This window comes from Podarcis cretensis (assembly GCF_951804945.1).
Source record: "Podarcis cretensis genome assembly, chromosome: 17".
Taxonomy (NCBI): Eukaryota; Metazoa; Chordata; class Lepidosauria; order Squamata; family Lacertidae; genus Podarcis; species Podarcis cretensis.
In genome coordinates, this window is record NC_137187.1 from 7617590 (window position 1) to 7633920 (window position 16331).

Here is a 16331-nt window from a genome sequence, read left to right on the forward strand (position 1 = left end):
TACTTAGTAGGCAGCTTCTTATGTGAGTAGTGGATAGAACATCAAATCCCACTTGGCCATGAGGTTTGCTCTCTCTTTGCCTTACCTACATCCACTGTACAGTTGTTGGGGGCTAAAATGTGAGGCCCCTCTAAAATGTGGCCAATTAATCTCTGTTTAACCCTAGTAAGCTGAGCACCAAGTCAGTCTCATAGCATTTATGAAAGCTATTCTGGCTTGGAATTTGCTAGACATACATAATTTTTAGAACAGTTTTCTCTACACTTTTGGAAGCAAAGCAATTCCCTTATATACTTCTGAAATACAGTGGTACCTCGCAAGACGAAATTAATTCGTTCTGCGAGTTTTTTCGTCTTGGGATTTTTTCGTCTTGCGAAGCACGGATTTTGGAAAAGCTTCAAAAATCACCAAAGTCTTCAAAAACCTCAGAAAAGGCTACCACACCGCGTGCTATGAGTTGCTCCTCGAAGTCAAGTCACAACTGCACCCCCTGAATGCACGGTTTTAAGAAAAAGGAAACAAACTTGCAAGACAAAGGAAACAAACTTGCAAGACGTTTTCGTCTTGCGAAGCAAGCCCATAGGGAAATTCGTCTTGCGAAGCAACTCAAAAAACGAAAAACTCTTTCGTCTTGCGAGTTTTTTGTCTTACGAGGCATTCGTCTTGCGAGGTACCACTGTACCTGCTCATGAGAAACTTTTCTTGAATGAGCATCACATTTTAATTCTCCTTTCTTACAATTTGGCTTTTATGTTTCTATGGTAATCGAGAGCTGCTTTTTTGTGTGTGCAGTCGGCCCTAGCTGGTTTTCCTGAAGGGTTAATTAAAATAAGAGAAACATGTGGTTTCAGCCATGTACTATATCCTCCTTAAATTGGCAAGGACACTTTTTAGTTTCATTGATTTAAGGATTTAAGAATCCTGGAATTCTTGCCAAGTTTGTGAACAACTTCATTATATTTGAAAGTCAGAGCAGAGCAGATTACAGTTTAGAAACTCTGAAAACAAACTGACAATACATTGTTGCAGAAACCATTTACCGTATTTTTCGCCCCATAGGACGCACTTTTTCCCCTCCAAAAAATGAAGAGGAAATGTGTGTGTGTCCTATGGAGCGAATGCAGGCTTTCACTGAAGCCTGGAGAGCGAGAGGCATCGGTGCGCACCGACCCCTCTCGCTCTCCAGGCTTCAGGAAGCTATCCGCAAGCCTTGCGAGCCCGGCGGGAGTTCCCGCGGGCTCACAAGGCTTGCGGGCAGCAGCCTGCAGCCCCGGCGAGTGTCCGCAAGCCTTGCGAGCCCGGCGGGAGGTCCCGACGAGCGCGCGAGGCTTGGGGCAGCAGCCTGCAGCCCGAAGCACGCGGAGCCCTCCGGAGGGTGCCCCGTGCTTTGGGCAGGTGTGTGTAAGGCTTGGGGCGGCAGCCGCGGCTGGGGGGGGAAATAATTTTTTTTAATTCATCCCCCCCCCCCAAAAAAAACGAAGTGCGTCCTATGGGCCGGTGCGCCCTATAGGACGAAAAATGTGGTACTTATTAAAATAGCTATAAGAATAAGGTATATTTAAGAGCACCTTCAGGTATCTTTTACTCCCCTGTATTGCATTAAAAAAAACAGTATGAATTGCATGAAAATTAGGGAACTCCCAAAATACAGCAGCAGCATCCTGTCCCAATCTTTTAAAAACAAAAAACAGGTTTTTCCTTGTATTTCCTCTTATCAGTCTCCACAGGCCTTCTTGCTTATTACTTTGGTTCCAAGAATAATATCCCAGAATGAAACTGAGGACTCAGTGTCCTTTCTCTCCCGCTTCACTTCCTACGGAGAGGTTTACTAGCTACCTTCTAATCTAGAAGATGCCATGTTTTATTTTGAATGTGGGATCTCGTCAAGTACACAACTAATCCTAAATCAAGGACCTCAGGGAGGTACCACTCCACATAACATCATTTATTGTGCTCCTCAGGAGGAGTAACACTTTTACACACATATATAAATATAGTAATAAGAAGCACAGCTGCATCAGATGTTCAGTATTTGTATTGAGTGAGATCCAAATTGCCTCCAATATCTTCCTCCTCTTCTATAGGACTAAACCCTTTTTATACACGTTAGGTACCACTTCTAACCTATCACTTACTGGGATGAAATGAGTCCTTATCAATTTCCTATACAGTGGTACCTTGGTTGAAGAACAGTCCTGTTTATGAACGATTCGGTGTCTTGGTTTTCAAACTTTACCTCAGTCTAAGAACAGAATCTGAACGTTGGAAGGGCACCGGCAGCGGGAGGCCTCATTACGGAAAGCACACCTCAGTTTAAGAACAGTTTCAGTTTAAGAACAGACTTCCAGAACGGATTAAGTTCGTAAACCAAGGTGTCACTGTATTAGTACAGTGGTACCTCGGTTGTCAGGGACGCAGGTGGCGCTGTGGGTTAAAGCCTCAGCGCCTAGGACTTGCCGATCGAAAGGTCGGCGGTTCGAATCCCTGCGGCGGGGTGCGCTCCCGCTGCTCGGTCCCAGCGCCTGCCAACCTAGCAGTTCGAAAGCACCTCCGGGTGCAAGTAGATAAATAGGGACCGCTTACCAGCGGGAAGGTAAACGGCGTTTCCGTGTGCGGCTCTGGCTCGCCAGAGCAGCGATGTCACGCTGGCCACGTGACCCGGAAGTGTCTCCGGACAGCGCTGGCCCCTGGCCTCTTAAGTGAGATGGGCGCACAACCCCAGAGTCTGTCAAGACTGGCCCGTACGGGCAGGGGTACCTTTACCTTTACCTTTTACCTCGGTTGTCGAACAGAATCGGTTCCACAAGACCGTTCAACTTCTGAAACATTTGACAACTGCAAAGGGCAGTTGGCAAAGTCAATGGAGAAAAAGAAAAAAACACAGTGGAAGCCATTCAACTTCCGAGGCACATTCGAAAATGGAAGCAATTACTTCCGTGTTTTCGGCGTTCGGGTTCCAAGACGCTCAAAAACCGAGGTACCACTGTATAACCGTAGCTCAGCAGCCAACCAGCTCCCTAACAAACTGGTTTCAAGTACAGTGCTAGCTTTGCTCTGCTTCATGTTACCTAATTTTGTGCAAAGGAGGGGTCTGTGTGTGTGGCCTGCCCGTAAGAAAGCAATAGGCCAGAGCAGTTCAAGTGATATTTCCAGGCTCCTACAGAACCTTCTGGGTTAGAGTTGTTCAGTGGATCACAAACCATGGCAGGAGACAAAAATGGGGTCACCTGTGAACTTCAGGGAGAAGTCAAGGCCTTGAATAAGGAAAATAAGCTTCTTATTGACATTTTAAAAAATCATAAATCTTTTCTGATGCTGATCTCTCTTCACACACACTCCATATCCCATAAATGAGATTGGGATCTGGTGGAATCATCTGACTGATACATTTTTTGGGGTCGCTGGGGCGTACCAAAATGTAAGTGGTTTATAAGCAAGGTTCTGGAGCGAGTGGTTGCAGACCAGACAAGGTTTAGGCTTGGTTTGGGCACCGAAACTGCTTGGTCACCCTGTATGATGACCTCCGTCAAGAGAGAGAGAAGGGGAACATGTCCCTGTCAATTCTTCTTGACCTCTCAGTGGCTTCTGATATCCTTCTGGAGCGACTGTCCAGTTAGTGCAGAATTCAGCGGCCAGGTCACAGAAGCAAGATGGTTTGAGTATATTACACCGATCCTGGTCCAACTGCACTGGCTATCAATCAGTTTCCAGGTCCAATTCAATGTACTGATTTTGACCTATAAAGCCTTAAATGGGTCAGGACCGCAATTCCCCTAGGACTGCCTTTTTCCATACGAACCTACCCGGACCCTGAGATCATCTTCTGAGGCCGTTCATGGTGTGTCTCCTCCTCAAGAGGTCCAGAGGGTGGCAACACGAGAAGGGGCCTTCTCTGTGGAAGAGAATATTTTAGGATGTTGGAAAGCTGTGATATTCCTTACAATGATAGGGACTTGGTCATATGATTTCAGCCTCCCCAATGTTTCAAGAGAGGTCTGTGTGGAATGCAAAACAAGCAAGACCCTGGAAAAAGCATGCTTCTTTTGGGTTGAACCAGCTGATCATACTTTTAAGCTAAACTGAACAGAAAAACATGGTGAATGAAACGTTTGAGAGAACTTTGCCACCCGCATGTCTACATTACTGCTTGTGAAGGGACAGGCCTATAATAAATAGTAAACGTTAACCAGCTTTTATTGACTGTGCTTAATAGCCCTTCTTTTTCTTACATTAGGGTGGAGAAGCAACATTTAACCGTGCAAAGCTTCTGAACATAGGCTTCACAGAAGCTTTGAAAGAATACGATTATGACTGCTTTGTATTCAGCGATGTTGACCTAATCCCTATGGATGACAGAAATATATACAAGTGTTACAGTCAACCCAGGCACCTCTCTGTGTCGATGGATAAATTTGGATTCCGGTAAGAGATCAATTGCTAACATTTATTCAATGCTAGCAAAAAATCACATAATAATAGCATGGCTGTTAATATCAAGAGTGGATTAATGTTAGCAACCTGTATCCATGTCGGCTTCCCCACTCTGCACTTGAATTACTTATGTTCCAAAGTAGCCTATTTCCCTCTTCTCTGGAATTGCTCTACTCTCAAATCTGTGATCTGTTTGCCTAAAGTTTATTTTTATTTGTTTCTTTAGATACTTTAATTACTGTTCTTCAGCCAAGAGGCTCTCAGAACAGTTTATATAAAAAATAATGATGCGTTTTTAAAACAGTAACAGTAAAACCATTTGCCTTGTGGGAATCAAGGTCTGAGGTTCATTTTAGACATAATGGGGAAGCCTTGTTTCCCATAATATGGATGAGCTGCTGTTTTCCTGCACTCACTTCTCCTCTGGCACTTGACAGAGAAAAGGGAAAGGGGGTAGAGGCAAGATCATCACGGCCTGAACATATAACAGGAAATTATGGTTTATTGTCGTGGCTGAATTAGGCCTGAAAATGCTTGCAGGTTATGTATGCAATTTCATTAGGAACAAGTTTTGGAGATAACAAATGGGCTGTTGCTATATTGGTGGGAAGATGATTGCCTGAGAAGTGAAGTCTTGAGGTGTGTAATGTGCTAAGTACAAAAAAAAAAAAAAAGAATTCTGAGAACTATGCAGTTATTACGTTCTGCTGTATTTCTGATAGGGCAGAGAATGAAAACCAGTTGCCTTCATTTAGTGCAATAACAGGCCAACATACCTGGGGTGGGGGAAGGGTTTAAGTGAATTCTGAGCTTACTACATCCTGATCTTTAGAAACATAAGATTATTCTCTTTAAGACATTCGGGATTTTGTGTGTGTGTTGAAGCACATATTTCTATGGCATTTATTGATGTTACATTTTATAATTGCTTTAATGGAAGCCACCCAGAGTGGCTGGGACAACCCAGTCAGATGGGCAGGGTACAAATAATAAAATACTTGTTGCTGTTACTGTTCTTATTAATGCAATTATTAATACTTTAACTTACAATCGCAACTAGACGAGCAATCCTAACGTCTTGGTGATAGCAAAAACTATTTTTTTTAATGAGTTGCTTTTCTCTCTTTCAGCTTGCCTTACAATCAGTATTTTGGAGGCGTGTCTGCTTTGAGCAAGGAGCAATTCCAAAAAATCAATGGCTTTCCCAATAATTATTGGGGCTGGGGTGGTGAAGATGATGACATTTATAACAGGTAAGGCTCCTGTGTCTCCCAATTAATATAGATTTCCTTCACTGTTTAGAGAAGGAGGAGGAGAGAGGGATTGCTCGTCTGGCAAACCGAAATGTTTGAATAAGCAGGACATTCGTCATAGCGTGGCATTGAATCCCATTCCTTGTGTGCACTTACTATAGGAGGCACTTCTTAACATCCCATAGTTGACCAAGAAAGTGGCTGCTTAGAAGCATGTGCCAGGAAGTGGTGAAAGAAATCCCGCTGGCTATGTAACCTGTTCCCAGCTGCCACACCTGCCTTCCTGGCTGTGACATTAGCAAATAGCTTAACTTGTTTGTATTTCAGCTTGAACTCCAGACATTAGCCTGCAGTGGCTGGTATCCAAAGAGGGCCAGCTCCTCCATTGTTTCCCTTTTCTTCCTGGCTCGCTGTCAAACGGAGCTGGCAGAAAGCAGGAGATCCTGGGACAGTCTGGTGTTCTACGCTGCGCTGGGGTCACTGTTCTCCTTGTCTCTTTAGCGCTGCTCACTAAGCTGCAGAGCAAACAAGAGTCTGTCTTCCCACTGTCAGGGTCAAGCCTTTGGCAGCCAAGTGTTTCCATTCAGGCTCTTTGAAAGCTTGCTTCCTCTTCACTAGTACTGTAGGGAAGTATGCTGTTGGTCTTTGGAAGTTCCAGGAAGTCTTTACATAGTAAGGCCAGGATGTTCATGCCTCGGAAGAGTAGAAAAAGTGGGAGTATGGATTGCAGGCACAACAGTATGGGAATTTTTTTATTTTTTTTTAAGATATAATTTTTTATTAGTTTTTTTTAACGTATCATTTTCAACAGTAATTAAACATACTTTTACATCTTATTCAAATTTTTGACTTCCATTCATCCTGTCTGAAAATTTTCCAATCTAATCTCTCAGTATGCATTTCTTATTTTCCCTATTACATTTCAAACTCATAACCAATATCTCTATCTTTTTCTACTTTGTAACACTTCGTATATTTCTCCTTACAAAACTTCTTGTAGTCCTACTAGCGTAATTTGTTGCTCTTCAAATAATTACAGTTGCTCTTCAAATAATTCATATACTTCTTCCAATTTTCTGTAAATCTCTGGTCCCGCAGGTTTCGAACGCTTCCTGTCATTTTGTCCAATTCTGCATAGTCCATTAATTTCGTCTGCCATTCTTCTTTCGTCGGAATTTCTTCTTGTTTCCATTTCTGGGCTAACAATACTCTTGCCACAACAGTTTGGGAATTTAAGATGCCTAAGTCTTAAATGCTTTTTTAAAAAAATGTAGATGGTGTTTTAAGAATACTGTCAAAGGAAATGAATTCACTGTTTCGTTTTCTCAAAATAAAGGTACTGGGCTCTGGGAACCCTGGCCAGACTTCCTACTCTTTTAATTCTAAGCGTGCTGAGCACAGGATGTTGGAACTGTCAGAAACCAAAGGAACTCTGAGCATGCTCAGAAGTATCCTTATTGTATATTTTCATTTCATTTAAAGAACGGGCGTTCCAGTAATGGCAGAGGGCCGTGATGCTAAACGTTAAGCCAAATTTTAACTCTGTTAAAAGTTAAAAGCAGAGTTACAAGACCAAGAAACCTGCTTTTCAGCCCTCAAGCCCTTTATTGCTAGGCTGAAGACATGTTTTCAGCTACTTCTTATTTCAGTGCTCCTTAAGGTGAGCCGTTCTTGACATGAGAAGGTAAACAGCTCTTGACAATTATTTATTTAGTTAGTGCCACTTCTACCCCCCTCACGCCCATAGCTGAAAAACACAATGTAAGCACAAACGTTGGGGAATTGGGAAAAATCGTCCAACAAAACTAAAAGTCAAATGAAATGGGTTGTACAGGCTAAAAGCCAGGCTGAACTGTAAGAGTTGGGGGGCAGGCATGGAAGCTTGTAGACAACCCAGAGCAAAAGCATCCCGACTCTTGCTTAAAGGAAGAAAGCCCCCAATTCCTTTTGGAAACGGTTCCATAGTTGAACTGTTTTTACCACTTCCTAAACTGCAGTACACAAACTAAACACAGTGCCCCAGACGGTGACTGTGTACACACATCCGAAGCACACTTTGCCTCTCAAAGAATTCTGGGCACTGTGTTTTGTGAAGGGTTGCTGGGAACTGTGACCCTCTGGGGAGTAAACTACAGTACCCAGAATTCTTTGAGGGGGGAGTACAGTGGTACCTCTGGATGAGAACAGGATCCGTTCCAAAGCCTTGTTCGCATCCATAAGCGAACGCAACCCACGTCCGCGCTTCTGTGCATGCGCGGACGCGATTCTGCACATGCGCATGACGTCATTTTGACCGTCTGCGCATGCGCGATCGGCGAAACCCAGAAGTAACAGGCTCCGTTACTTCTGGGTCGCCGCAGTGCACAACCCGAAGATAGTTACCCACAGTTTTGTTAGCGTGGCAGGAGCCTTTAGTGTGTGTGCGGCAACATAACTCTATACCTACCAGAAGGAGATGATAGCCACAACATTTCTGCAACAGATATCAAGGCCCTACTTCCTAGGCACAACAATTCTCAACCTCATACAGAGTAGGAATATAAAGCAGGGCCTGGCTAGGGAGAGGCAGTTTCTGAAATCCATGGGGCCTGGTCTGGGAAGAGCTTTGAGAACATAGAGGACATAACATTATGGAGCAGGGGACAGGCAGAGAACAGTTTGTTGAACAAAAATTGTTGTGGAAGCCTTCCAAGAGTCTTGGCACTTAATCTGTATTTCCTGATGGTGCAGCTGCCAAATATCTCTTGGATTACTAATTATGACTGGGGAAAGTTACATTAGAATTTGCACTTTTAAGAAGATATTGACTTATTTCTGGATCAGCCTTCAGCCCAATACAGTGAGGTAGTGCCATCAGAATTCACAGGGATTGAACCAGCATGTAGACAGTAAAAACTGATCTATATATCTCCTTTATATATCTTTATATATACTTCTGAAAGTGACTTATGGGGTATTGCATTAATTACTGTGCTATAGATAATAATGAGATAAGCGTGCTATAGCACAATAAGTGATAATGTTATTTCACTTTCATTTGATAAACTACTTTTAGCTGGACTGTTATGTTTTGTTCCATGGGCATCTCTAAAGCAGGAAACTGTGGCTTTCCATATGATGTTGGACTTTATAGTACTCTTGACTCTAGCCATACTGGCTATACCAGGGGTCTTCAACAACACCTGGAGGACCACAGGCTTCCCATCCCATCCCTGGTTTAAAGCATGGCTATGGGGGACGCAGGTGGCGCTGTGGGTTAAAGCCTCAGCGCCTAGGGCTTGCCGATTGAAAGGTCGGTGGTTCGAATCCCTGCGGCGGGGTGTGCTCCCGCTGCTCGGTCCCAGCGCCTGCCAACCTAGCAGTTCGAAAGCACCTCCGGGTGCAAGTAGATAAATAGGGACCGCTTACCAGCGGGAAGGTAAACGGCGTTTCCGTGTGCAGCTCTGGCTTGCCATAGCAGCGATGTCACGCTGGCCACGTGACCCGGAAGTGTCTCCGGACAGCGCTGGCCCCTGGCCTCTTAAGTGAGATGGGCGCACAACCCCAGAGTCTGTCAAGACTGGCCCGTACGGGCAGGGGTACCTTTACCTTTACCTTTATGCTTTTATATAACAACAGCCTCTCTATTTATGTGCCTTTTGCAGGATTGTTTTCAAAGGCATGAGAATCTCCCGCCCAGATGCTGCAATTGGGAAATGCCGGATGATTCGCCATTCGAGAGACAACAAAAATGAGCCCAACCCACAGAGGTAGGTCCTTCTTCATTGCGTTCTGTACAAACATCTTCAAACAGTGGTACTGGGTGGCAGCTGGTGGTCTCTCTCATGCTGCTAGCGGGCTTTATGATCTAGCAAGGCTTCCTTCAGTGGGAGGTGATTTCATCCAATTTCCCCCCTTGCAAGCTCCCCTACTGTTCAGGAAGTTCCTTCAAAGCAGAACTTGGAGGCTCACAGGGGGCAGGAATTCGCAAAAAAATAAAAATTGCCTACCTTGATTTCTAAAAATGGTAGCCACGACTGGGTGAAAGGAGCTTTCCGTCAGAATGAAGGACACCATTGGATACAACACGTCCACATTTTGCTGGCTCTCCATTTCTTTAATTTAAATATCTAACAGACTTGTATGGCCTGCTCATATTTAGAATTGGTAGCTGGGGGGAGCAAGGTGGGGGGCTGTCTTTTTGCAACGGAAAGAGTGTACAGGTGAGGGGTACATAACCCTGCCATTCTCCATCTTCCTCTGCTCAGCAGTTCGAATATTTTCCTCTCTAGCCCAGCTCCACCTCAGCATCAGAGCTGAGCTTGGGAGAGAAAGATACTTGAAGTGATAGTTCACAAGAAAGTAATTGGGGGTGATGGTTCTGTTGTCCACCTACACACACTTTTTATGTAAGAAAGCGAAACTACTACTCCTCTTTTAGATGTGAATGAAGCAGACACACGGGTGGAAAAGTCTGCTCCCTACCATCGTGTTTACTCTGGCTTCTCGGCTCTAAGCCAAATGGAAAAGCAAGAGATTGTTTTATGCCCCTTTCCATCCCTGAGTCCTAACTCTTCCTTGTGAAACTTGAAAGCTTGTGCCGCATCTTGAAACTATTAGCTGGTTCAATAATATATCATCTCCTAGATTTCTGTGTGATATCAGCACAGATGTTTATGTTAGGTTTGAGCATTTGGGACATAAAATATTTTGTTCTCTTCGTATTAGCCCGAATACCCTTTCGAGGAGGCAAAAGAAGGTTCTGTTTGCAAATCGAGATTTCCCAACAGTGAATCTCTCTTGTTCTTGCAGGTTCAACAAAATTGCTCACACAAGGGAGACGATGAACTCTGATGGCTTAAACACTCTGAAATACACAGTAGAAAGAACTGAGAAATTCCCATTGTATACAAAAATCACAGTGGATATAGGATCACCAAAAAGCTAGCATGCCAGAGGTGCAACAGAAGACTTGGAGAACCCTAAATAGGGGCTGCTCATCCTATCAGAATTTTATCCGTGCTGTTTTATTACAATCAACATGAAAAAAAAGGACGCCTTATTTTGCCATTCTGAGGCCTTTCAGTTGGATGGACAATTAAGAATTTTAATCTCAAAACTCTTGCTATGTGTGTCTCTCTTTTAAAGTTTAGAACTGTTTGTAGGAGTTCGTAAATATGTCAATTTTTTCAGGGAATAGTAGTGACATATGGGCAAAATCCACTGGGAAGTTTTGCTGTGCTAGCCCCATAAGAAGGTCTGAAAGCTGCCTGAAGGCACCATCCATCCATTCATGTGGTTCCTCTGTGCCTCAGTGGGGCTTGCGCAAGAGAGTTGCATCGTGGACGGTGCCCATTGCTTACTGCAATGTTCTCCACTATAAATACCAGTAGCACAAACTTGGGAAATACTTCTGCTTTAAAATGGATGGTGTATTATGCAATTATGGGCCATTTCCCCCCATTCAATTTTAAAATTGGGTAATGTTTATGAAAATTCAATGCTTGTGGTTACCGTATGAAGGACTGGAAAATGCTGCTAAAATTGCTTTTGAGTTTACCTCTTTTGATACAGCTCCCCATTCTTGCAGACAGGATTGTTCTTGTCTTCATAGGTATTGAAACACCTAAAAAGAAAAAAGAGGGAAGAGAAATAGGATTATCAAAAGGGGGGGGGGCTTTGATTCTTTTCTGCTGGCAGAGGGAATTTGATTATCTTGGGTCTCTTTTTCCTGAAAAGTGTCTTTGCGTGACAAAAATATTTAGGCTCTGACTCTGAGAGCAAAGTTCTCAACCCAGTTATCTGTTTGACGTGGGTTTCTGTCCACCACAGGGAAAAAGCACAGTGAACTGGACTGCACAGTATTTGTTTGAATCCAAATGGATCTTTCTAGCCTCCTTGAAGTTGATCTTGAAGTCCTCCTTCTGTCTTGGGGCAAACTGAATGGTTAGAGAGATCGCAAGTTCAAATACAGAGATCATGCAATGCTTTCTCCCTGCGGTGAGGGAAAGAGGTAGAGGGGCAGAATGCAAGCCTGAGACTTGGGGCCAAACATGAGGTGTGGCCCATGGACACACAAAAAGCATTCCGCGTGCATTTTGCCCTGTTAAAAATCCACTTGCTTACCTGAGTCAGTCCATCTGTGTCTTGTTAGCATTCATCTTGTGAGCACACTCAGCCTCTTGATCACTGGCAAACTACTGCCACACTTGAATGAATGGGCCAGGTATTGCTTCACAAAGCCTGAGGAGCACTGCCTTATGTATTGGAAGGTCAGGCAACATTCACTTGTGCTTCCCAGTTTGCGGTATGGGCTTGCCTCTAGAAGCACGCAAAGTAGCAGTGTGTGCAGCACAGCCAAAGATTTCGTAAGCCAACGAAGCCCATTTCCATTTGCAAGGCAGCGGCACCTATGCAAATAGGTAGGATTTCAGGGAAGGCGCAGCAATAGATAGACTAAGGACCTGGGGTTCACTAAATAAACAGAAACTCTATATGAAAGCACCTTATTAAGCAGTGAGTAGGAATTTGCCACTCTTCCGGGGGGGTGGGGGGGTGGGGGTTGGCTGCACTATGCAGCTTGGGCCTAGGCTGCCTCTGTAGTTTGTAGCAGTGGATGAACCATTGACTTGTGATGTAACTCCCTCACTTGAGGTCAGTGGGCCTACAAAGCGTCATTGTCAATGATGCCTGAAAGTCCTTGACATTGGGGGGTTTGGAGTGACTTGCATAAGCGCCATTTCTTGATTGCCTTATGCGTGTATGCTGAATTTCATATTCCTTTTTTACTGTTACAATGCAGTCTGTTTCTCACTGAGGAATGGCAAAAGGTCATAAGGTAGTCTCTTTTTTAAAAAAAAAAAAATTTGTCAGATACGTTTACTATTCTAAGGACTAAATATTGTATAAATGTCAAACAAAAAAATATTTTTTTCTTGCAGTGTTGTATGTTAAAACGTGAAATTCACTGTTTTTATTTTTGCAACATGTTATTGAAAAGTTTGCAGGGGGTTGTATATAAAACCTAATAGCATGTTAACACCATCAATACAAGCTGCAGGCAAAGTCACATTTAAACCAGACTAAAAAGGGGGTTTGTGCACTTTGATTTGTATAAACCATCTTTGTGATGTTGGTGTGCTCCTTAAAAAAAGTGGCCTTTTTAGTATATTGCTTGAGGAGATAAAGACATCTCCTAAAATATTTTTGTGAATTCTCAAAATATCCGTCTGGATGCCTTTGAAACTCAGGTCCTGTTTGGATGTTGTGTTTTCTCCCTGCCCTCTCTGTACTGTCTGTGTGGAGAGATGACATGATTGCAGTGCTGTTAGGTTGCAAAATTTAGAATCATAGACTCATAGAGCTGGGAGGGAACTAGATACTTCTTCCAGAATGTCAGAATCTGTGTTTATAGCATCAGGCGTGCTCAAAACCATTCACAGGACCTTCTTAGGACTCCATAAATGAATGAGGATGGGCTTTAACTTTAGCTTTCTGCTGCACAGCCTCCTATTTCTGTAGAGACACATAAGTCAATTCACCTCATTTTATGCCTTGTATATAGGAGCATAAACAAGGCAGAGACTTGCGACACCTTATAAAGACCAACAATTTTTATTATGCCAATAAGCTTCTTGTGGAGAGCTTCGTCAGATGCATGAAGTATAATTCTGAATTGGCAAACAGTTTCCACGTTCCTCAGCAATCTCCCAGTATCTCCTCGGGCGACAGCAGCAGTCGCCGCTGGAATACTCACTGTTCCTCACGTCCAACCTAGTTTTAAAAGGATGGGGTACTTAACCTGCTTTCCTGCCCTCTTGTAACCTTTGGACTTTTCCACTCCACTGACTCAGCTGTGTTGCCAAAGGAAAGCTACCCACAAATCGTCTAGTCCTAGACAAACTGAGATGGAGATCTGCTGCTGTCACTATAAGTTCTGCTGCTGGGGGAAGAAAATATGCTGGTGGAATTCTCTTCTGCAAAGCCAACTTGCCTGTGCTTGGAGACAGATCCTCTGTTCTGCAGTCATCCACCACGCTTCTCCCTCTTGCACTGAGGCTATTCAGCCATGTGAGGAACAGCAACCATAGTTTGCTGGCTGTGGATGATGGGGGTTGTAGTCCAAAATACCTGGAAGGAAAATATTATGGACTTCTCTCCTCCCTCACCCCAAATCTCCATGGCTTCTCTCACTCTGTAAATCACAAAAAGAAGTGAATATCTAAACAAGGCAACCTTGCCTTTACTCAAGAGCAGGATCCCCCTGATCATTTGAGAGAATCTTTTTTAAAGATTAAATATCTCTGAAGGGATCTCATGTGTAGTCATTAATTTCTCTTCACAGTGAGAAGAGTTGAGGAAAGGAGGGTACAACCCTGTTCTGTGGAGAATGTTGTTCAAACAGGTCCTGAGTTTCCTAACTTGAAGAGGTTTTGACTTATTCTAATTGGATAATTAAGGGGGAGGGAGGAATACAAAGAATTGAACCCTTTTTATTTAGCTGGTAATGTGTGTGTGTGTGTGTGTGTGTGTCTTCATGCATGCATGTTGGGTTTAACTTCTTTATTTATTTCAACATACTGAGCCAAATGCTTAGCCTTTTACTATTGGGTGTGTGGGAAGAGGACAGAACAACTATATATCTGTAATTGGAAGTGTATGTCTTCCTCTCGTTTTAAATATGCTCACTTACGTTTGGGGTTGACTGCAAACACTCTGGAATGTGCCTTAATTGAGAAGTAACCAGGGATTATTATTTTTTAAGTCAATCAAATGTTAGGTGCATTTTGAACCAATGGGTCTGTTCAGGTATTTCTTATAGTGGGTATACATCTTGCTATAGTAATTGACTTGGGTTGTTCTACAACCCTTTCACCTAAGTATTTGGGGAGGAATCCATACTGTGCTGTATATTTGCATGGAGCTTTTCCCTGAACCCTGATAGCAAGCAGCCCCAGAAGAAATGAGTGGGCTGGGGTCAGTTAGGGAAGCAAGAGTATTGAATGCACACACTAGCACCACAGTCTAGCTTAGACATACTTTTCCCTTGCAGTGGTGGGTCAGTGCACCCATATGTACCCAAGACATTTGCATCCGCACCATACATTCAAAGCACCATTATACTGCTTGAACAGATGGGGAGAATCCCAAGAACTGTATCAGAGAATTGTAGAGAGTTGAAAGAGACTCCGAGGATAATTTTGTCCAACCCCCAGCTCTCCCATACGGGGATTGAACCTGCAACCTTGGCGTCATCAGAACCACAGGCTGACTGTAGTTCAAGGGTTTAGGGAAACTAGCTCTGTGAGGCCAGCACCCTTGACAAAGCTACAGTTCCCAGTCCATGTCTATTAAAGAGGTATGATGCTATTTTAAATGTATGGTGTGAATGTGGTATAGTTTATGAGGAAGAAATAATTCACTTTCCAAGTAATATGTGAACAGCCCTTGGAACCCAGCTGTATGCTTCAGTATGGTGGCTTGTTTTTTTAAAGAACAGTTATGGAGAATAGTGCCTCCCTATTATTTTAATGTATCCAGTAGTTAAGGAAACTAAAAAAACCAACAGCCTGTTGTTGAAATAACCAGTCTTTTAGCTCTGCGAGAGCTACTGGAATACCCACCCTCCAGAAATAAAATTGCTCTTTCTGGAAATTTCTAGTCTTTCTTCCTCAGAAATCCGGTATGTAGGTTACATATTGCAAGCTGGAGACACGATAGTTTTTAAGAGACTTAAATATTAAGCACATAAGAAGGATCGTGCTGGATCAGGCCAGTGGTTCATCTAGTGCAGTATCCTGTTCTCACAGGATACATGTGGTGGGAAACTAAAGCATATTGTTTGCGAAACACTTCGCTCCCCACAGCGGATGCACATATTCTTTTTGTCCCACTGTTCTACCTGCTCAGGTCAGTTTTTGGGGGGTGATAGAGGCACACACACCCAAAAAAATTAAACCATGGTAAAATTGGGCAGAGCATGTGCACACCCCTTTCACACTGCCTTTAACTCTCAGAATAAATTGCCATCTCTCTATGGCTTCACTGGACTTTGGAAGGCATTAAAAAACCCTCTCCAAATCTGGTCCAGGATGTCGTTAGGGGGAGTGGGCACATTCGTACTATGCAAGCAACTTTTAAGTTGCACATCTTAAATAGCTTTGCTGTGTGTTTTTGTCTATTTGTGTGAAGATCGGGGGGGGGTGTCATAGAAACCACATTGAATTACCTGAGAATACGTTTTAGCGCTCTCAGCTTCAACGGTTTTGACAAAAGTGCCTTTAAAATATGTTCATAGCAAGGGGGGGGGGCCTTGGCAGGGGGAGGAATTGCTCCACAGAGCAGCATTTGATAAATTAGCATTGCTGTGGCTTGGTGACTTTTTTTTTTTTGCAAGAAACTACATTAAAGACATTGTAAACAATAAAAGTTGGTGTTTTTAATTCGACGGACTGTTTCTACTCTTATATTTTCAATCCTTTGGTGGTTCTTCTCCCTTAGCTCCCAATCCACATATGTTAAAACATAAACTTGTTTTTAAAATTATGGAGCTTCAGAGAACATGGAGCTATGGTCAGGCATTGTTACTCAGAAGTGAATCTCCGTTGGGAAACCAGTGCTTGCCATTCCAGGATTAGCAGTTCCCCTCTAAATTAAGCCCTCTACCGA

At 43.4% G+C, this 16331-nt stretch overlaps 1 protein-coding gene and 1 long non-coding RNA gene across 2 annotated transcripts in view; both read left to right on the plus strand.

Annotated features, from left to right (window-relative positions):
• Nucleotides 1-16110, plus strand: part of LOC307206634 — a 153280-nt gene extending 137170 nt beyond the window's left edge. Inside the window, exon 2 of the long non-coding RNA XR_013834440.1 lies at nt 15158-16110. This is a non-coding gene — a long non-coding RNA (uncharacterized lncRNA). The remainder of the gene's footprint in view (nt 1-15157) is intronic.
• B4GALT1 (beta-1,4-galactosyltransferase 1) overlaps nt 1-16110 on the plus strand; it is a 57792-nt gene extending 41682 nt beyond the window's left edge. The window contains exons 3-6 of the mRNA XM_079959706.1: nt 4235-4422; nt 5562-5684; nt 9329-9433; nt 10476-16110. Coding sequence (XP_079815832.1) covers nt 4235-4422; nt 5562-5684; nt 9329-9433; nt 10476-10611 — 552 coding nt within the window. The 3' untranslated portion in view covers nt 10612-16110. The remainder of the gene's footprint in view (nt 1-4234; nt 4423-5561; nt 5685-9328; nt 9434-10475) is intronic.
• Nucleotides 16111-16331: the final 221 nt, after the last annotated feature.